Here is a 22,841-nt window from a genome sequence, read left to right as displayed (position 1 = left end):
GTATTTAAAAACATTTTTTTAATTTTGTATTCTTTTTTTTAAGTTTTATTTTATTATGTTAGTCACCATACGTTACCTCATTAGTCTTTGATGTAGTGTTCCATGATTCATTGTTTGCATATAACACCCAGTACTCCATTCAATACGTGCCCTCCTTAATACCTATCATCAGGCTAACCCATCCCCCCACTGCCCTCCCCTCTAGAACCCTCAGTTTGTTTCTCAGAGTCCATAGTCTCTCATGGTTTGTCTTCCTCTCCAATTTCCCCCCCTTCATTTTTCCCTTCCTGCTATTTATTTTGTATGCTTAAAAGCATCCTTTATTACTCATAGAAGGCCTTTGATCATAAAACCCCACCACTTTACTAATTGTTCAGATCTAGCAGCTTTATCTCAAGGCAGAAAGTAATATTTGGCTCTGTCTGCTAGTTCTATGCCTCACACAAGTATCTGGTTCTTTTTTTTTTTTAATTTATTTATTTGAGAGAGAGAGCATGAGCAGAGAGAGGGGCAGAGGGAGAGGGAGAAGCAGACTCCCTGCTGAGCAGGAAGCCCGATGTGGGGCTTGACCCCAGAATCACCACCTTAACTACAGGCATACGACACTTAACCCACTGAGCCACCCAGGCACCCCTATAAGTGGTAATTAATAAAGGTTTTTCACTAATCCTCTGTCTCATCTATGAGCATTAAGCATCTCCTCCCTACCCAGAATTTTTGGCCTAAAAGTCGTTTTGAGACACACGCCCCTTGACGGAGCTACCAGACTCTATGTCTAATACATTGACCCTCAGAAATGTAACCCCCGGACTAGTAGCATTAGTATCACCTGGAACCTTGTTATAAATACAGATTCCTGGTCCTTACCTCAGATCTCTACTGAAACTCTAGGGAGAGGGGCTCAGCAATCTTTGTTTTAAAAAGCCTTCTAGGTGATTATACATACTTCAGTGTGAGAACCACAAGTTTAAAAGAACTTGAAACCACTAAGGGATGGAACACACTGAACTCAAAGTTACAGTCTGTCTGGGACTCAGTTTTTGCATCCACAGAGTGAGATTCAAACTAGATGATTCTATCTAGATTTTTAAACCCAGCATATTAATGAGTCAGGGTTAGTACTGAGTTGGTACACTGATTGGTCTTTGTGTATTAGCTAAAAGCACTTCAAACACATTGGCCGACTTTTTTTAATACTTGCTGAAAGAAATAAGCTAGAATCTGGAAGGCATCTTCAGCTCTTTTCTCCCCTTTGTAGCCAGGCACTTCATTTTGCCAATTATCTCCTCATTGTATCTTAAATGTGCTCTTCCACCCTTCCTCTCCCCCAAGACCAAGCAAATCTGTAGGTATCCTTGTGTGAGATAGAAAGATAAACACTACCCAGCCCCTATTCCAGTGGACAAATTAGAAAAGGGCCTTCTTCTGGGCAGGTGCAGCAGTATACATGGCTTGGCAAAAGATGGGCTACTTTTCAGTCTCCACACTCTGCCCCCTTGATGGGGCACTTTTGTGCAGGGTGGTTTTTACACTGTTGGATCACTGTATACTATGGCATGCCAGCTGTGAACTATGTAGTGCCATCAGTATACATTAAGGTACCTACCTCTTGGGGCGCCTGGGTGGTTCAGTCGTTAAGTGTCTGCCTTCCGCTCAGGTCATGATCCCAGGATCCTGGGATTGAGCCCTACATCGGGCTCCCTGCTCAGCGGGAGGCCTGCTTCTCCCTCTCCCATCCCCCTGCTTGTGTTCTCTCTCGCTGTCTCTCTCTGTGTCAAATAAATAAAATCTTAAAAAGGTACTTATCTCTTACCTGAGCTATTTTTTCTTTGGTTTCCTTGCCTTTAGATTTCTCTCACCATTTTTTTTTTTTTTTTTTAAGATTGATTTATTTTTAGAGAGCATGCACAAGAGCAGTGGGGAGGGGCAGAAGGAGAGAATCTCAAGCGGACTCCCTAGTGGAGCCTGACGCGGGGCTTGATTTCATGACCCTGAAATCATGACCGGAGCTGAAATCAAGAGTCAGACCCCCAACCCACTGAGCCACCCAGGCACCCCAGATTTCTCTCGTCTTTAAAAAAAATTTATCATTTCACACTTTTTCTCAAGAATACTGATTTACTTTGAATACAAAAAATGCATGAGTAGATATTTCCAAATCTGATCATGTCATTTTGTTAATCTTGGTCACCTTCAGGTGATTCCTGGGCCTGGAAAATTTGCGGCACTACTACATCAGTATATATACAAATTTATCTTGGCATCTCTTTCACATGAGAATTGGAGGTTTTGTTTTGCTGTATTTTTCTCTTCTTCACCCACTAACCCAACAATAGACAGGAATAACACTTAAGTTTCTCATATAAAACCAGTATCCAAGGAAGTGATGTACTTCATAATAAGTAATTGATGCCAAGAAATTTGTATTTATACATTGGTCTCACTATAGCTACCTAAACTGACACATACTTTTTTCCATTTTAAAAACAGGCACTGTTTTCTTTCTAGCCCTGAAATTGAAAACAGAGATGTCATTGTTTTTAAGCACATGATCCAGCTGACCAATGCTGTACATTTTCAGACTTGCCAAGTTAGGAAAAGAACTTAGTATCCTGGCTTAATGTCTTAGGTACAGTAAACTATATTAACATTCTTTTAAAAAGTTGGCTGCAGTATTAACTACTTTGTTTCAGAAGTCATTTAAACGGCATTTAAAAAGCATAGAGAGGTGTTTACGTTGCGTATATTTGAATATACCTGTACAGTGAAGTAAAGATAATCCAACAACAAAGTACAAATTATCTTCAAATACCAGCAGATTTAAAAAAGTTTTTTTCTCTTTAAAAAGCCAGAATGTAAGTTTCCTCACTTCTGTACAGTGGTTAGCCATCCAAGTGAAAAAGATTTCTATTTAATGATCAGAGTTAAGATTTTTGAATTTTGAACACTGCTTGTTCTGTTTATTAAATTTCTGTTCCATAGTTGTCTGTAGGGGTTTGATTGGAAAAGTAAACTGGTTATTTCAGTAGGGGAGATTTTAATACAAAGAATTGTTAATTTGGCTTAAAGTTGTTAACCAGATAGTTAAGACGGCAACTAAGATATCAGAGCTAACAATTGTAAAAACAGCCACCACTCCTGGATTGGTGGCACACAGGAAAGAGATGGTAATTGTTAATGCTTTAACATGGAGAATGGACTGTGTGTGGAGCTGAAGTCTGGGGAAGGCAACATAGCTCGTCAAGGGCTGGTATGTCTCAGCTCAAAGGAGAGACCCAGATGTCTGGGAATAGAGCAGGCTGGTGTTGGTTCCCCATGGGGGGAGGGTGGGCAGAAAGTGAGGCTAGTTCTGCTAAGGCTGACAAATTGAAAACTGGATTCTGTGAACTGCTTCAGGAAGGAACTGCGGATGCTGGGAGGAAGAGGTGAATCTGTGATGATGCTCATAGGAACAGCAAACAGGAAAGTCAAGTGATATACATAGGAAGAAGCAAATCTCTTCTCCCTCCTCCAGCCCTTTCTATTGGCAAAGCCTAAACGTGGTTCACAGAGCCCCAACTCTAGCATCACAAAGCATAAGGATGAACCTGGGAACTGATGGACAAGAATTTACATGTCTTTAGACTTTTTCAAAGTTAGGAAAAAAACCTAGTTATCTAGCTTATGGTTTTAGGTACAGTATACCAAGTCCTTGAAAGGGTATAAAGTTTAATCGTGTCATCAAAAAGAAGTTTTATCATAACATGCTGAGTAAGAGTTTAAAATTTGGCTGCAGTGTTAAATTTACTAAATCTTTGGTCCACACTTACGAATATTAATCTTATACCTTTTAACTTGAGTGTTTAAAAATCGGCGGTAATCACAACAAAGCACAAACCTTGATGATTTTGTTAGATAGCAAACACATCTGAGTCCTTCTATCTGAGCTGAAGTCTAAGTATGCCACTTATTGCTAAGAATCCCACAGTGGTTTCCTGGTGCCTCTCAAGCTAAGTATGATTTCAGTCTGACATTTTAAGGTCTCCTAATAGTGACCACAACCTCTTTTTCTAGTCTTATCTCCCATTGCCTTTATCTGTTTTACCTAAACTCTGCCATGCTGAACGGTTCTCTCTTAACACACTGAACCTAACTGCCTCTAGGCTAGCCTTTTGCTCAGGTCATTTCTTGCCTCCAGCAGGCCTTTTGGGTGGTTCTCTTTCCCCATATACTATATGTATCTGTCAAAATCATACCCTTCCTTTAGAGCCCTCTGCAGTTTTGAACCTCAATAAAGTATATCCTGATCTAAACAGCTAAATGAATTCTCTTCCTGCCAAACATTTCATTTACTTTAAGGGTCTTAAAATACCTTTATTTATTTATTTTTTTTAAAGATTTTATTTATTCATTTGGGATAGAGAGAAAGAGAGCATGAGCAGGGAGAGAAGCAGAGGGAGAGGGAGAAGCAGCCTCCCCGCCGAGCCAGGAGCCCGACGTGGGGCCCGATCCCAGGACCCTGGGATCATGACCTGAGCCGAAGGCAGACGCTTAATGATCTGAGCCACCCAGCCGCCCCTTAGAATACATTTATTCTTTTTACACAGAGACACCCTTCACCATTTTTAATACCTGGATAAAGTTCTACTTGTTTTTTTTTGCTTTTTTTTTCCTAAAGGTTTTATTTATTTGAGAGAGAGAGCATGGGCGGGGTAGGGGGGGAGGAAGTGGCAGAGGGAGAAGCAGACTCCCCACTGAGCAAGGAGCCCAAGGCCTGAGATCATGGCCTGAGCCAAAGGCAGGCACTAAACCGATTGAGCCACCCAGGCGCCCCAAAATTCTACTTGTTCTTTCAGAATTTACTTACTCATCATTCCCATTAGAAATTTTCTTCCCAGACTTGGTACTGCAACCTCCATAGCTGGTGTTTCCCATAGTATTTTAGGAATACTCTATCTTTGATATGTTTTCATACTCTATTTTAATTCTTATTTTGTTGTCTGTGTCTTCCACTAGGCTGAGTATCTTTCTATGCCTACTGCCTAGTACTGTACTGATTCTGAGAAAATGCTATAATACATCATCATTTTGAGTGAATAATCGAATGTTAAGTGATTGTGTCAAACAAAGCTCTCATAGTTACTACATAGCACAGCCAGGTCTCCTAATTTGAAGACAGATTTCTGCAGCACAGATATCTTTGCTTACCCCACCCTCCAATTAGATTGTAAGTTTCTTAGGAGGAGAATGTGTATCTTATGTTACATCCCCTGAAGCACCCAGTACAATGGGCTCTTTATTCAAATTATATAATTGAATGATTCCAAATATTAGCCATGGTAAAGTCTAAAAGGGAGAAAAAAAACAACCATATCCAGTAGCATCATGTAAGTTTGACTCCTGCAGTATGTGACTGGAGATACAGTAATTGTCTTCTGAGAATTAATTCCAGTCTTGGTAAGTAGGGAATCTGATACCAAGAATCTAAGCTTCTCCTACTGACTTAATTGTCCTTACTTGGCACTATTTTTGTAGTCCCAGAAATGGAGCTCACGTAATTCTGTTTTCCAACTATTAAGGAAGACATTTAGGTTCTGATCATATCTCCACTTCCCCTCCCTCCCACACACACTGGAAAAAAAAGTAAGTCTCATAATTTTGCCTCTTGCTGGTCCTCCTATATGGAAACAGGAGCTCATTGTTTGCTTGACTAGAAACAGGAAACCTCTGGGATAATGTGTCTTCATCTTGTCTGGTTGGTACGGTTTGTGAACCAAAGAAGAGATAAAGCATTTTTTTGGTTCATGATTATAAAAGCAATACATACACAATAAAGAAGATTTGGAAAGTACAGATTTTAAACAGAAAAGAAAAATAATCACCCATAATCTAACAAAAGATGACCTCAGTAATACATTCTACATATTTTCTCCTTTTTTCTGGACATTATGTAGTTGAAATTATGTCTGTGATTTGATCTGTCTTAATATTATAACATAATCATTTTCCTTTCTTACTGGAAACCTCATAAACATTTTTGCATAGAATTGTATTTTATAGGTGTATCATCTGTAATATTCTCTATTGTTAGATATTTGTGAGACAGTTTTTCTTTTATTTCGAACAACATTATAGTGAACATCTTTGGTTATTTTTTTTGAAGGTATTTTCTTAAAAAGGTAAGAAAATAGGTATTTAAGAAAAGAATATGGTATCATAAAATAATTGCCAGAAAGGTTTTCATCAATTTATGGTTCTAACAGCAGTATATGAGTTTGTGCCTGTTTTACCATGACCACAATAACCCTGGTTACTTTTTAAAAAAATATTTGCTTCATGAGTTTTTCTAAATGGTTTGTCATCCTACTATCTAAAAACAGCTATTTTGTGTCTTCTCCATTCTCCTGTACCAACCTTTTCTTATCTGGACTCTTTTTTTCACAGGGGAAAATGGAGATCATCAAAGAGAAATTCCCCTCATCCTTCTACAAATCCAAAACTTGACTTTCTTTTTTTTTTTTTTTTTTTTTTTAAAGATTTTATTTATTTATTTGAGAGAGAGAATGAGATAGAGCATGAGAGGGTCAGAGGGAGAAGCAGACTCCCTACCAAGCAGGGAGCCTGATGTGGGACTCGATCCCGGGACTCCAGGATCATGACCTGAGCCGAAGGCAGTCGCTTAACCAACTGAGCCACCCAGGCGCCCCTCCAAAACTTGACTTTCTTTATGCCCACAAAAGAACTTTGCCTACATTTGCCAAGAGCAAATTCCCTACACCAGTACTCTGAATCCTGTTCCTTCCCATGTTGTTCTTAAGGACCTTTCTACTATAATTAGCCCCATTTTCCCCTGGCATCTTTATGTTTTCCCTTTGCTAGATACTGCTTATCACTTCTCAGCCTGTTCCATGATCTCCCATTAAAATAAAACAAAAAGCAAAAGGCTTACCCTTAAGCTTTGTCCTCTCCTAGCACCACCCTTTTTTCCTCTATTCACTCAGATCTCTCAAAAGAGTATTTATTTATACACGTGTCTACATCTCGCTCCTCATTAAAAACAGGTGCAGAGTGAATTTTTAATTTACTTACTCTTTTAGGAAATATTTTAGATTGCCTATTTCATGCCAGGCAGTACGCTAGTGAGAAGCAGAAAAATAAAAACCAAAAGAAAACAACAAACCACACACTCAAAAAAAGCCTATGCATTCTCTGCCCTCATAGAACTTTCAAAGGGGGAAGCAGTTAATAGTTAAAGGTCACGAAATCTTATAAAGTATGATTATGGTAAGTGCTTTGAAGGAAAGTTACATGTGTTGCACTGAAGAGGTTATAATGGGAAGTTGGGAAGACCTCCATGATCTAGTAATTGAGATCTGAAGATGTCATGGGAGTTAATAGGCAAAGGAAATTTGCTTATACTCTAGAACTAAGTTGTTGCTAAGTTCAGTGATCTTAATACTGTTAGATCTGTGGGTACTAGGTGTCATCCTACATCCAACAAGCAGTGTTGGACAGATTTTATTTCCTTTGAATCTTGCTCCTTATGTGATTCCACACTTGCCTGGTGTCCCCACTTCCTCTAGCTTTGTTTCTGTAGGCTGTTGACCCAGCTTCACAGTCAGAATTCCTTAGGGCTCAATCATGAGCCTTTTTCTCATGACTTCCTTAGATAACCTCTTTCACTCTGATGACTGTAAATGTCATCTGTATGTCAAGGCTACCTAAATTTATATCTCTAGCCATGACCTTTGCAAAATCAAACTTAACGTATATAAAATGAAATCCTTGATCCTCGCCCCTTTGAAACCAGCAACTCCTTCATTGTTTACTTTTTGAGGAGATGGCAGTTCTATATACAGATTTTTTTTTTTTTTTTAAGATTTTGTATATTTTTTTAACTAATCTCTACACCCGATGCGGGGCTTGAACTTCCAACCCGGAGATGAAGAGTCTCATGCTCCATCAACTGAGCCAGCCAGGCACCCCCAGATTTTTTCTAGTCATTCTTTTTTATTAGGGAGTGCACACACACACAAGCAGGGGGAGGGGGAGAGGGAGAAGCAGATTCCCTGTTAAGCACGGAGCCCCATGTGAGACTCTATCCCAGGACCCTCAGATCATGACCTGAGCTGAAGTCAGATGCTTAACCTGCTGAGCCACCCAGGTTCCCCTCTAGTCATTCTTGATCCCTCCTTATGCCTTGCTATGGTCCATTCATAACACTGCTTATTATAAATTGCTCATTGTGTGCTCGGTTCTGTACTAAATGCTCTTGCGTATATTTCCCCCTCTATCTGGAAGCCTCTTCATTTGCTTAAGGAGCAGTATATTTTTTCAAGATTAAAACCAAATATTATCTTCCTTTAGGTTACATTTCCTGGTGATTAAATTTTTTTAAAATATGGTAATGCAGTATTTTATTTATTCTCTTAATAACTAATACTCAGGAACTTTTATAATACTAATATAACGTAATCTAAAAGAATCAACTTAATTGTTTACATTTCAATATTGGGTACGAGAGAGAGTCAAAATAATTATAGTCAAAAGTATTATATAAAAAATTATAGGAAATGCTCAGTGTTAGTCTACATACAATTTAATTTTTGGCATAAAGTTATTTAGTTGCCAGGAAGAACATTTGGTTTACTTCACTAATAGGAATATCTCTTAATGCTGGGATGGCCTCTTCTTGGTATTTCTTCTGCTGTTGATTTTTAGCATAGTTATCTGTGATTGTATGAATGGAGTTGAGTGGAGAGGTACTCATCATGTTTATTCCAAATAAGAATACGTAACCAATTACTATAGTGATGAAGAAGTAGACGGGCAATGCAACTGACCAGTATTTTTGAGGCCAATAGGTTAATCCTAAGGAGTTTAGCCAAGATTCAGGAATAAATGCCCACACAAGATACAGGATGAAGCCAAATTGGGAGCTTGAGAAAAGAATAAAGCCATAAATCGTTCTTTCTGGCAATGGCGACGGTGAGTTTTCCACCATTTTCCCTGTGGCTTTAGACAATCTTGGGTCCTCGAAGTGCCCACTCAGGCCCCTCCCGACAGCTCGGCCACTTCAGTGCCAAGTCCCCCGCTCAAGCCCCTTCTGGAAAGCCTCCGCGGGGGTGAGAAAGGGCTCCTGGTGATTAAAATTTTATTTTGGGTTCAGGCTGTTCTTTTAATTTGTTTATTGCACCATTTAGCGAATAGAGCCTGTATTTCTAGTTCTGAAATTGTTTTACAACTTTTTTGATGGCTCATGATAGTTGATTAGTTTTTCAGAAATATGCCAGGGATGGGTTAATACCTTTCTCTGTGTTTTTTTTTTTTTTTCATCATCCTAATAAGATGTTAACTTCTCATTTAATTTTTAGGCAGTCTTTTCTCACTATATGATAAAGCAGGATAGAGTGCACAAAGGGTCCATTGCTAGTTTGGCTGGATTTCACCTTTCTTTCATGTTAAACATACCTGTGTAGTGTTTTTATATACTTTTATATTAATACTGTCACTTCTGTGAATTTTACTTTAGCATTCAGCTGGTACATCCCTGTCCATCATTTGATTTTCAACTCTCTTTTGTTCTATTTGTAACTCTTGCAAATAATATTTAATTTTTGTCTTTTACTTTTGTCCAGAGATCTTTAGTAGATAGACGGGCTGGTTTTTATAAATTATCAGTCTTAAAAATCTGAGTTTTCAATTATTTATGTCCAGTTATAAATAAGTATTTAGTGGCACAAATAATTCTTAACCTGAAAATAGAATTATCATAAAGGAGGAAATATATTTCTTGTTATCTCAGCACCCAAAAATAACATCTTAACATTTTGCTGTATGTCCTTTGTTTATATGTGAAGGAGGGGAAGGGTGAAAAAGAAGATAGGAATGGGGAACAGATTTCTGTGTCAAATGTCTTTAATGTTACTGTTAATTTGTTTGTTTTGTAAATTAATAACTTGTACTCTAGAGCAAGAGAAAATAAGTATTCTTTGTTTTAGCACAAGGCACAATGCCTGCCTGATAACTAAACATTCAGTAAATGTTTAAGGAATGAATGAAGAAAGAAAGAAATGGGCTTCTTAATTTTTCTTTTTTTCTGAAGATTTCCATGGAGAATGATTATCTGGGTCCCCGAAGAATTGAAAGTCTACAAAAAGAAGATGCTGATTGGCAGCGAAAAGCTCACATGGCCGTGCTGTCTATTCAGGATCTTACTGTCAAATACTTTGAAATAACAGCGAAAGCACAAAAAGGTAAGTTTCCTAGTAAAGTTATCCTTGTTAGATGTTTTTAAAAATGAGTGGTTTAAATATTTCATGTTTGCAGGAGTTCTGTGGAAGAATGTATAAAGACTACTCATAGTCCTAGTAGTTAAAAAAGATCACTATTAGCAAATTATAGTAGATCCTTTCAGTCTTTTCTGGGCATGTGTTTACACATACTCCACCTTTAAAAAAAAGTAATTGGGTGTTAGTGTAGCATAATTCAGTTCTGACACTAACCCGTTACAGACCCCACAGCTTAAAGGCACAGTTCGCATTGAGACTGCCCACACTGAAGACACTACTTGGAAATTTAGAGGGTCCCCAGGCCTTCTGCACTTCTCACCAACTGATGATAAATTTGGGGGTTCACACAGCCTTTTTAGGTTTGATCATTTGCTACAGTGACTCATAGAACTCAGGAAAGTACATACTTGGGATTACGATTTATAAATGATAAAAATCAAGACAAGCCAAATGAAGAGATTCATAGGACAAGGTCTCTGAAGGTCCGTTCCTTCCAACTTCCTTCCATAGGTGGTCATGGAAATCCTTCAGTCGCAGTTTAAAATCACTGCTATTCATTATTTTCGTTATCTACCTGGCATTAACACAGTTTAGCATTCAGGTTATTCCTTCAGGAAATCCACATTTCCTTAAAAGTTGTATTGAAGCAGTTTATTCCTTCAGAATGCCAGTGTGCTAAAGGAGAATGCTCCCTTTGATTCTTTAGCATCATTTGACATCGTCATTAAAAAAATAAAAATAGAGGAGTTTGATAGGTGAAAATTAGTACCGTGTTTTTAAATTTTGCATTTCCTTGGTTATTACGGAGTACTTTTTGTTTTTTTATGTAATAATTGGTATTTGCATATCCTTTCTTTCCAGTTATAATACCTTTTACCTATTTTGGTATGGTGGATTTTTTTCTGTTGATGAATAAAAGCTCCTTATATTTGTTGATATTTTTATTATATTTATATTATAGTTATATTAACATTTGGACATCTGTTGCAAATATCTATTCCTAAATTTTAACTTTTATTGTATACAAATTTTACTTGTAAAAACTATGAGCTTTTAAGAATGATTTTTAAAAAATCTTTAAATTGCTACTTATATTTTCTAAAGTTATTTTCTGTATTCCTCATAATAGTTAAAACCTAGTAAAATTCTTTTATATACTTGGGTTTCTTTCTGGACTCTCTTTTCCAATGATAAGTCTTTTCTTATGCTTTGATTAATGATAAAAGCTTCATAATGAAATTTATTACCTAGCTTATCAATTAACCCCTCCTCATTATTATTCAATAATTTTTTGGGTGTTTAGTCAGTTATTCTTCTAGAAGATAGTACTATAATCCTTTTTTAAAAAATTACTTCTTCTCAAACTAATGTAGTTCTTTTTTTTTTTAAAGATTTGATTTATTTAGGGGCGCCTGGGTGGCTCAGTTGGTTAAGCGACTGCCTTCGGCTTAGGTCGTGATCCTGGAGTCCTGGGATCAAGTCCCACATCGGGCTCCCTGCTCAGCAGGGAGTCTGCTTCTCCCTCTCCATCTGACCCTCCCCCCTCTCATGCTCTCTCTATCTCATTCTCTCTCTCAAATAAATAAATAAAATCTTAAAAAAAAAAGATTTTATTTAGTTGACACAGAGAGAGAGACAGCGAGAGAGGGAACACAAGCAGGGGGAGTGGGAGAGGAAGAAGCAGGCTTCCTACCGAGCAGGGAGCCCAATGTGGGGCTCAGTCGCAGGATCCTGGGATCATGACCTGAGCCGAAGGCAGACGCTTAAGGACTGAGCCACCCAGGTGCCCCACAGCAGTGGTTTTTAACTAAAGGTGATTGTGCCACACAAAAGGACATTTAACAGTCTCTGGAGACATTTTGGTTGTCCCAACACTGAGAGTGTTACTAGTATCAGTAGAGGCCATGGATTATGTTAAACATCCTATGTTACATAGGACAAGCCACCCTACGACGAAGAATTTTCTGGCTGAGAATGTCTAAAGTGCTGAGTTTGAGAAGCTTTAGTCTTCTTAAAAAAAAAAAAAGCATGGTCAATCATATCAGTAGATGCTGAAAAAGCATTTGACGAAATACAACGTGCTGTGTGTGATGAAAACACTCAGGAAACTAGGAATAGAAAAGAACTTCTTTAAATTTGGTAAAGGACATCTGCAAGAACTCTATAGCCAATATCACATTTAATGGTGGAAGACTGAATGCTTCCCCCCCTAGAATGGGTAAAAAGTCTAGGATGTTTACTCTTAACCCCTCTTATTCAACATAATAAAATAAATCTTAGTTGTAATAAGGCAAGAAAAAGAAAGAAAAAGCTTATAGTTGGAAAGGAAAAAATAAATTGATTCCCATTTTAGATAATATTTTTTAGGTTGAAAATTGTATGGAATCTATTTTTAAAAACTTCCAACTACCAAGTGACTTTCTCAGGATAACAGGAAATATGGTCAGCAACCCAAAAATGAATCCTCTTTATATAAGCAAAGAATAGTTGGAAATAGAAAATTTTTTTAAAATTCCATTTATAATAAGTCTGACAAAACATGTACAGGATTTGTAATGCTTACGATTAGATTAACAAGATGAAGAAACCACAAACCTAAGTAAATGGATAGACATGTTGTGTTCATGTATTGGAACGTCCAACATAGTAATGATGTCTGTTCTCTCCAAAGTGATCTGTAGATTTAACACACTGCCTACCAAAAAGCAGGACTTTTTCCTATAAATGTAAACAGGCTGATTCTAATTTTACATGGAAGGGCAAAGGAACTAAGATACCTAAAAAACAGTTTAGAAAAAAAGAAAAACAGAATCACGTTACCTGACTTTACAAATTATAGAGCCACTGTGGCATGGTATTATGGAAGGGATAGACATGTGAACCAATGGGATAGAATAGAGAATAAGAAATAAACTCACAATATATGGCCATTTACTCTGCAAATTAGCACTGGAAAAGATGTTCAAGACCATTGGTCATTAGTATGCACATTAAAACCACAGTGAGTTAGCAACATACGCCTATTAGAATGGCTAAAAGAAAAAAATACTAACAATATTAAGGGCAGACAAGGATGTAGAGTAACTAGAACCCTCCTGTATTGCTGGTGGTAATGCAAAAGTGTACAATCTCGTGAAAATGAATGCAATTTTTTTTTAAAGATTTTATTTGAGGGAGATAGAGCAAGAGAGAGAGCACATGCAGAGGGCAGAGGGAGAGAGAGAGAAGCCGAATTTCTGAGCTGAGCAGGGAGCTCGACATGGGGCTTGATCCCAGGACTCTGCGATCATGACCCGAGCCAAAGGTAGACACTTAACTAACTGAGCCACCCAGCCGCCCCTGAATGCAATTTCTCATGTAAGTTAAAGATGTGCTTACCGTCTGACCTAGCAGTCCTACTTGAACATACTTGCCTTAGAGCATTATGACAATTTTAAAAAATAAATTAAAAAACAGTACAGGGGCGCCTGGGTGGCTCAGTTGGTTAAGCGACTGCCTTCGGCTCAGGTCATGATTCTGGAGACCCGGGATCGAGTCCCACATCGGGCTCCCTGCTCAGCGGGGAGTCTGCTTCTCCCTCTGACCCTCCCCCTCTCATGCTCTCTGTCTCCCATTCTCTCTCTCAGATAAATAAATAAAACCTTTAAAAAAAAAAAAAAACAGTACATTAAAATGTTAGTAATAGTTCCTTTTAACATTTAAAGATGTCTTTTCCTGGGCACCTGGGTGGCTCAGTTGGTTAAGCGACTGCCTTCTGCTCAGGTCATGATCCTGGAGTCCCTGGATCGAGTCCATCATCGGGCTCCCTGCTCGGCAGGGAGTCTGCTTCTCCCTCTGACCCTCCCCCCCCATGTGCTTTCTCTCTCTCATTCTCTCTCTCTCAAATAAATAAATAAAATCTTTAAAAAAAAAAAGTCTTTTCCTACTGTAAACTATTTTTATGAAATAGTTTTCTGTAAATTATTTGGTTTAGAGTCTGCTTTCTGTGCTTTCTAGGTGCATTCTTTAATGTTTTTAAAAAAGTTTGCATTATGATTAAAAATACATAACCATTATGGGGTGCCTGGGTGGTTCAGTCGGTTAAGCATCTGACTCTTCATTTGGGCCCAGGTCATGATCTCAGGTTCCTGGGATCGAGCCCCATGTTGGGCTCTTTGTTCAGTGGGAGTCTGTTTAAGATTCTCTCCCTCTCTTTCTGCCCCTCCCCTTGTTCTCTCTTTCTCAAATTAATAAATTTAGAAATATATAACCATTATAGAAAATTTAGAATATTAGAGGGGGGAAACCCTACATACATCTGTAATCCTACTGCCTATGCAACCACTTTGTGTTTCTATCAATTTTTTTTTTCTATTTATGGCTTATTACAGAATTGCCGTGATTTTGTATATATTTTTATATATGGTTCATAATTCTGGCTCTATACAATTTTGATGATTGCTCTTATTTTATACTTCTCCAATTTTAAGTAAAATATTTTTGTATATGACAGGCATCATTATAGGGTTCCAAATTCTTCATTAGAGTCACCGTAGACTTCTTTATATCTCACTTCTGGTGACTTTATCCTAGTAGGAAGCTTTTGAACCCAAACAGAGAGATATTTGCTTGGCCGTTCAATTTTCCTTTATTTTCCTTTTCTGAGTATGTTTCCTTCCTCCCATGTCAGGGAAACAGAATGAACTCTCTCTGGCTTTATGCTGCTGATGGTAATAGCTCTCCTTTATGTTTCCAGCCAGAAGGTAACTTTCTGATTTCTTTTTTTAGAGGAAGAGTAAAAGACGCCCTTTTATTTTTTTTTTCATTTACTGAGCCAGATGTAACAATTTTGATATATTAGTGCTTAGCTTTTATTTTAAATATTTGATTATTTTAGAGAGAGATAGAGAGGGAGGGAGGAAGGGAGTGAGCACATGAGCAGGAAGGGCAGAGGAGAAGGAGAGAGAATCTCAAGCAGACTCTGTGCTGAGCACAGAGCTGGGGGTGGGGCTGGATCTCATGACCCTGAGTTCACTACCTGGGCTGAAACCAGGAGTCAGACGCTTAACTGACCGTGCCACCCAGGCGCCCCTATTATTGCTTAGCTTTTTTTTTTTTTTTTAAGATTTTATTTATTTATTTGACAGAGAGAGAGAGCACAAACAGGGGGAGCAGCAGGCAGAGAGAGAGGGAGAAGCAGGCTCCCCGCTGAGCAGGGAGCCCAATGTGAGGCTCGATCCCAGGACCCCCTGGACCATGCCCTGAGCCGAAGGCAGACATTTAACTGACTGAACCACCCAGCCGCCCCTATTGCTTAACTTTAAAAACATCTTAAATAGGCTCATTTCTGATAGGTATATATGTTAGCATATTAAACTTTTTAAAAAATAGATTGAACATGATATTTTTTGAACACCAGAACTATATTGCACTCAGAGATTTTTTTTACATATACAGATCATCATACACTATTATTATAGAGTTGTTACTCTGAAAATGTGAAAGGTCCCTTAGCAAGAATCTTTATTCTTGCCAGCAGAGGGAGAGAAGAATCTGTTTTAGAGATATTCCAAGGGTATTCCAAGTATTTTACATTCACAAACAATTTTCTGTGTCACTGTTGTATTTCTGAGCTGTTGGGGAAAATAATTCCACTTGAAGAGAATAACAGTGAGATGTAAGAATATGTGCTAGCCAAGGTATTAGAAGACAAAGTATGGATTAGCTCTTGTGGTAGGTAACAACATGAGACTGAATTAGGACAGGAAGCTACTTCTGACAGTAAGGTGGAGAGCAAGAGAGTTGGTGCCATGGGAAGTGGAAGAGACACACGAAATAACTCTCATTATCTCATTTAATTTCCACAAAAGCTTTTGAACTAGATACTCTATGTCCTTTTTTCACAAGCAAGGGAATGGAGCCCCAGAACAATGACGTTTCTTGCCAAAAGTTACATGTCAGTTACAGGTGGAATTGGGAATTTAACTCTATTATTTCACTCCAAATCCTCTTGATTTTTGTTTTCCTACATTGTACTACTATATTGATCTTATGGTTGCAGAAATACTATATATACAGTTTAAAAGATAGGTAGAACTTTAAAATGGCAAAGTCATTTGATATTTAACCAGTGAGTAGATTTTGTTAGAAAGCCTAAAATCGAGATTCAGAGCAAGATTATGCATTGAAAAATTACCTTTTATGTTAGCACTTGAAGACCACAGAAAAACTGAAACCCAAAGAACCTATTTAACTATATTGAGAGGAGAATCTAAGTCAGCACAGTGCCTCATCTGTTATAATAGGAACTCAACGGATAGTTTTTAAAGTCTATATAAATTGAGAAACAGTCAATTTTTATAAAAAATACTGTTTTATAAAAACTATTTTTATATGGAGGTAACCACCAGAAACAAAAGTTGGTTACATCTGGGCATTGAGATTAAGGGGTCGAGGAGAGCTGAGCCCGAGAAACTGCTCTTTTTCTTTAGCAGCCTGCCTGTACAGATTTAATTTTTAAGTATGTCCATGTATTATTGTAAAAAAAAATGTAAGATTTCACAAAACTCGGAGACAAAGATTTACTGAGATATACTTCATTGCAAAAGATGGTTAGGACATAATAGTAGTATAGAATTACCATTTACATATAAAAGATACTACTAGTGAACGTGTAGTGACTTAAAGAGCTGGACTAGTTCACTGCTAAATAGATAGCTATCTTTTTTGTGATTTGTGTGTCTGACCTGTTAAAGTGCTTGGGCATAATGATGGTTGGTTTAATTGTATAGGACCCAGGATCTCAGTGATAAGCTTCTTTAACTGGAAAAGATACTAGCTGTTTGATTGTCAAGAAGTATCTCTTGAAGTAGGGCTCTGTTGTGGCAAATAAAAAGTTACTTTTTTCTTTTCCTTTTTGGGGTGTGTGGGAGAGGAAGTTGGGTGTTTTCCCTGGGACTTGGTTGTAGTGCTCCAACTCTAACCTCAGAATAAGCTCCATGCTAACATCTAGGATTTTTTTTTCCCTTCATCAGATCATTATAATATTTTTGGAGGAACTCAGAATGATAAGATTAACACATGGATTTAAATAAATAATTTCAAAGAATCTTGAATAGTTAGGACTCTCATTTCAATTAATGTACCCAAGAAAAAGTGTAACCCTTTATAAAGTATGTATAAAATCTTTGAGGGATGCCTGGGTGGCTCAATTGGTTAAGCGTCTGCCTTCGGCTCAGATCATGATCTCAGGGTCCTGGGATCGAGCCCCACATTGGGCTCCTTGCTCAGCGGGGAATCTGCTCCCTCTCCCTCTGCCTGCTGCTCCCCCTGCTTGTGCTGTCTGTCAAATAAATAAGTAAAATCTTTTAAAAAAAAATAAAAGTTTTAAAATCTGACAACTCAGTTTTTATCTTCACAAAGTTATTTCTGATGATTATTTAGGATTCTTATTGAAGATAATAGAATCTAAGATATATTGAGTTATATTTTCAAGCTGCTAAGAGGTAACTTAAGGGAGTAGGATTTATTTGTTTATCATTATGTGTGTGGTCAGCGAGATCTAAAACTTTGAAATTCTTTAGTATCAAGTTGTCTTGTGTCTTAATGTCTCTACAAAATTATTATTAATAGCTGTGTATGATCGAATGAGAGCAGATCAGAAGAAATTCGGTAAAGCATCATGGGCAGCAGCTGCAGAACGTATGGAAAAACTCCAGTATGCAGTTTCTAAGGAGACTCTGCAGATGATGAGAGCGAAAGAGATCTGTTTGGAACAGAGGAAACATGCACTGAAAGAAGAGGTAACAAAAACCATCAAAAATATATATAAAATTTAGAAAGATGATGTGTGATTTGTTTTTTATCTTTGTACAAGACTGGCATTTTTCTGACACTGCAGGCTGTTGTTAATTTTGCATTGTTTCCGTGAGATGATAACAGTCATGATGGAGCCTGTCCTTGGAGTTGCCGGTAAGAGACAAGGTAGAGAGAGAGGAGGGAGAGACAGAGGAGGGGGAGAGAGAGGGGAGGGAGACGTTCGAGGTACTCTCGCAGCATCACAGCGTGGCTGTAGGCAATAGTGCACTCTTATAAAGGAGGTTGACATTAGAATTTCTTTGTTGTCTTTAAACTTTTTTGTACTATAAGGTTCATAGCTTTATTAAGAAAGTTTCAGTGCCCAGAGAAATACAGAAAAATCTTAAGGCCTTAGAATTTTGTTAGAATTGATTATATTATAGTCAAACCATTACCTTTTGGAGCTTCCCTTTTTATTCCTACTGGAACACAAAACAGGAGAGATCCTCAGCAGAGGTCCAGTTTTCTTGACTGTGCATCATTAAAACCTCGTCATGAATACCCCTCCAAAAAAGAATAGTTTTAGAAATCCTTGAAGAGGTTGCTGATAAACTTATGTAAAATATATCTAAAATGATCTTTTTTTTTTTTTTTTTTAATGATTTTATTTATTTATTTGACAGAGAGAGACACAGCGAGAGAGGGAACACAAGCAAGGGGGAGTGGGAGAGGGAGAAGCGGGCTTCCCACCGAGCAGGGAGCCCAATGCGGGGCTCGATCCCAGGACCCTGGGATTATGACCTGAGCCGAAGGCAGACGCTTAACCGACTGAGCCACCCAGGCGCCCCTATCTAAAATGATCTTTTAAAAATTAACCATGTTTCGGGTGTCTGGATAGCTCAGTCAGTTGAGCATCCAGCTCTTGATTTTGGCTGGTTGTCTCGTGGTCATGGGATTGAGCACCACGTTGAGCTCAGTATGGAGTCTGCATGGGATTCTCCCTCCCTCCCCCCACTCGTGTGTGCGTGCTCTCTCTCTCTGTCATAAATAAAACCTTAAAAAAAAGGGGGGTGCTTGGATGGCTCAGTCATTAAGCGTCTGCCTTGGGCTCAGGTCATGATCCCGGGGTCCTGGGATTGAGCCCCACATGGGGCTCTCTGCTCCGCAGGAGGCCTGCTTCTCCCTCTCCCCCTACTTGTGTTCCCTCTCTCGCTGTGTCTCTCTCTGTCAAATAAATAAATAAAATCTTCAAAAAAAAAAAAAAAAATCTTAAAAAAAGAAAAACCTAACCACTTTTTTTCATGGTCATCCTGTTCTTCAGTGGTTTTAGTATTCATACTCATACTGCCCAGTGCAACACGGAATATACCATTGATGCCCATGTCTTGGTGAAAATAGTGAAACCATTAGATGTATACTATTTTTCATTACCTCCCAGGCCATTATTTTTTAAATGCTATTAAACATTTTATGTTTTGTTATTAAATTGGGCCAGAACAGATTGCTTTTCATGAAAGGGTACTCAAATATCTACATTGGTCTTTTGCTGATAGTTTTCCTAAGTATTAGAAGCAGCAAATCTTCATGTTGTTCAGGGGTCTCAACTCTAGTTTTAAAAGTGAATGAAGATTAAAGCTGGTGTTAGGGATGAACCTAAAAGGGTGTTCTAGATTGCATATAGTAGGACTTTATGGTTTAGGCACAATTACTCAGTTTGTGCCTTTTGTACCAAGAGTTAAAAAATATTTCAGAGATGAAAAATATTTGAATCATTATATAAATTTTGGATTGTTTCCCCTTGTTTTCATTTGAGATAATTAACAATTTATTGTATCATTATTTTATTAAGGCATTTTTGAAAAAAAAAGTCACTTTTTTGGGCTGATACAGTATGCACGAAATATTTTTTTCTTTTTTCTTTTTTTTTTTAAAGATTTTATTTATTTGACAGAGAGAGAGCAGGAGAGCACAAGCAGTGAGAGCGGCAGAGGGAGAGGGAGAAGCAGGCCCCCTGCCCAGCAGGGAGCCCGATGAGGGGCTCGATCCCAGGACTCTGGGATCATGACCTGAGCCGAAGGCAGTCGCTTAACCAACTGAGCCACCCAGGCGCCCTGCATGAAATATTTCCAAAACCAAACTACTTCATTTCCTCTTACTAGATCTTCTTAAATCTTCCTTTCTGTTAAAGCCTCAGTTCTTCAAGATACTCCAGGCTCAAAACTTTAACTCTTCCCTTTCATTTGTCGGCTTTTTCTGCCTTTTGGAATCCTCCCCAATTCACATGTCCCTCCTCAGTTATTTATTCAACAAACATTTATTAAGTGGGTTTTTTTGTTGTTGTTGTTGTTTTTTGTCAACAGTTTTAATGGGTGATTGAGATAAAGAAAGACATGATTAATACCCCTTGTCTCCCTATCTCCCTCCAACACGTTTTAAAGCCTAAATAAGATGCAGCCACAGTGTTTAGAGTTCTTTGTGGTGGGGCAAGACATGTACAGTGTGAAAATAAGCTGTGAGATAAGCAGCTATCATTATATACAAGGTGGACCATTGCAGGAGTACTCAGCTTTGACCAGAGGGTCCTAGGTAAAGAGAACTATATGTTCCAGGAGCCCCAGGGGCAGGGAGGAAGAGTCAGCCTAGTTTTCTGGACCAAGAGTCATGAGAGATGAGGTTGAAAAAGTAAGCAAAATTTGGGGCTAGCCTTCTACATCCTACCAAGGAGTTTGAATTTCGCACTAAAAGCAGTATGGAGCCACTCTAAGGTTTTCATCAAGGCGTAACACAATCAAATTTATTTTTATGAAATAATGACTGACCAGTTTATAGAGAATTGACTGGAAAGTCATTCTTCAATCTTGAGCCATTTTCCTCACATGCTTTTCTAACTGTTTCATTGTTGATAGTGGAAAGCAAGACATTTCTCAAAAATGAGTGTAAATACCAGGAATGTAGACCCTTCACTCAATAACAAAAGAGGTTTAAGTTGAAGGCAATAGGGAATTGGGAAAAGTTAAATCTACATTATGTTTTGGATCTGAAATTGCTCCTTTAAAAACTACTCAGGTTTGCACAGCGTTCTTGGGTAGTTAAGTGAGTAAAGGCAGGTTGGTGATGGTCAGATCCAGACTGCACACCACCCAGGCTCCTGAGTATACTCAGGCTGTGCCTTTGTTCAAGTAGTACTGAAGTCATCTTGTAAGGGCTGATTAAAGGAGGCAAGAAGTGTGGCGTTTTATTGGGCAGAGGAGGATGAACTGGGTGAGGCAACTGAATTTGTGTTAGTTATTTTTAAAAAGCAATTATACCTCAGAAGGATTAGAATAAAATTATTTGTCTGATTAGATTTGTTGTACAGTTCCCCTTTATCCACAGTTTTGCTTTCCACAGTCAGCCATCGTCCTGAAGCAAATGATCCTCCTCCTGATATATTGCCAGAAGCTCAGTACTAGCTAATGCTGCATCACAGTGCCTACGTCATTCACCTCACAGGTGAATGGGTGAAGAGTGAGCACAGTACAAGAAGATACTTTGAGAGAGAGACCACATTCACATAACTTTTATTACAATATATTATAATTGTTTTATTGTTCTTAACCTCTTACTGTGCCTAATTTGTCAAATATACTTCATCATAGGTATGTATGTATATATAGGTTTCAGTACTATCTGTGGTTTCAGGCATCCACTGGGGGTCTTGGAACGTATCCCATGTTGTACTTTGTAGCCCACAGTGGTTTTTTAAAACCACATTAAGACATAATTTGTGTACACCTGAAACTAACATAACATTGTTAACTATACTTCAATTTAAAAAAATTCACTATACAATTAAAAAATTTCACTAAACTATACTTCAATTAAAATACCATACCGTTCACTCATTTAAAGTATATAGATTCAGTGCTGTTTAGTATACTAACAGAATTACACACGTCACCACAATCAACTTTAGAACATTTTCATCACCCTGGAAATAAACCTGACCCCATTAGCAGTGATTCCCTATCTCCTCTCTAAACTTTCCTAGCTGACCATTAATCTTTCTATAAATTTGCTATCCTGGATATTTCATATAAATGGAATCATAAAACATGTGGGTTTTTTTTTAAACATTTATACTTAACATAATGTTTTCACAGTTCATGCTGTAGCATGCATGAGTGTTTAAGTTAGTTTTTTTGTAGAATGATACTGTATTCTGTGATTAATACCACATTTTGTGCATTCATCAGTTGATGAACATTTGGGCTCTTTCCACTTTGGGAGTATTATGAACAATGCTGCTGTAAACTTTCATGCTCAGGATTTTCATTTATCTTGGTATATACTTAGGAGTCAAACTGCTGTTAACTTTTTGAGAAACTGCCAGGCTGTTTTCCTAAGCAGCTGTACATTTACATTTACATTCCCACCAGCCGTGTACAACAGTTAGAATTTCTCCACATCTTTCATCTCATCATTAATACTTAAAATTTGTCTCTTTTACATTATAGCATGCTGGTGAGTGTGAAGTGGTTATCTGATTTGCATTTTCGTCATGGTATTGAGTATCTTTCTGTGTGCTTATTGGCCAGTTATACTAGATACAGCTCTTATATGGGATACATGATTTGAAAATATTTGCTCCCATTCTATGGATTGACCATATTGGTTTTTAGACACTGGCTATATCTGAGAGTACTGTATTTTAGTTTCTACGGGAAAACAAATTGCCTCTACTTTTTTACTGTATGAAATTTTTTTTTGGCTTAGAAGGTAGACTTAGGTAGTCCTTACTGACATTTTAAAAGT

The 22,841-nt window shown here is 37.9% G+C and overlaps 2 protein-coding genes across 2 annotated transcripts in view; one reads left to right on the top strand and one right to left on the bottom strand.

Moving 5' to 3' along the window:
- Positions 1 to 22,841, top strand: part of JMY (junction mediating and regulatory protein, p53 cofactor) — a 94,028-nt gene that overhangs the window by 39,860 nt on the left and 31,327 nt on the right. Inside the window, 2 exon segments of the mRNA XM_032404125.1 lie at positions 10,085 to 10,235; positions 17,883 to 18,052. Of these exon segments, the coding sequence (XP_032260016.1) occupies positions 10,085 to 10,235; positions 17,883 to 18,052 (321 nt within the window).
- Positions 8,102 to 10,078, bottom strand: LOC116632293 (phosphatidylinositol N-acetylglucosaminyltransferase subunit P-like). Its single transcript, XM_032404126.1, has one exon. It carries the CDS (start codon positions 8,981 to 8,983, stop codon positions 8,597 to 8,599), a length of 387 nt encoding a protein of 128 aa, XP_032260017.1. The 5' UTR covers positions 8,984 to 10,078; the 3' UTR covers positions 8,102 to 8,596.

Source organism: Phoca vitulina, unplaced genomic scaffold (assembly GCF_004348235.1).
Source record: "Phoca vitulina isolate PV1807 unplaced genomic scaffold, GSC_HSeal_1.0 scaffold6, whole genome shotgun sequence".
In the NCBI taxonomy this organism is placed as follows: domain Eukaryota; kingdom Metazoa; phylum Chordata; class Mammalia; order Carnivora; family Phocidae; genus Phoca; species Phoca vitulina.
The sequence above is the reverse complement of the archived record's forward strand: the minus strand, read 5'-3'. Positions and strand labels throughout refer to the sequence as shown.

Bases quoted from the DNA above. Each gene is read 5' to 3' on its own strand.
- LOC116632293 (XM_032404126.1), bottom strand. From the start codon at position 8,983: ATGGTGGAAAACTCACCGTCGCCATTGCCAGAAAGAACGATTTATGGC.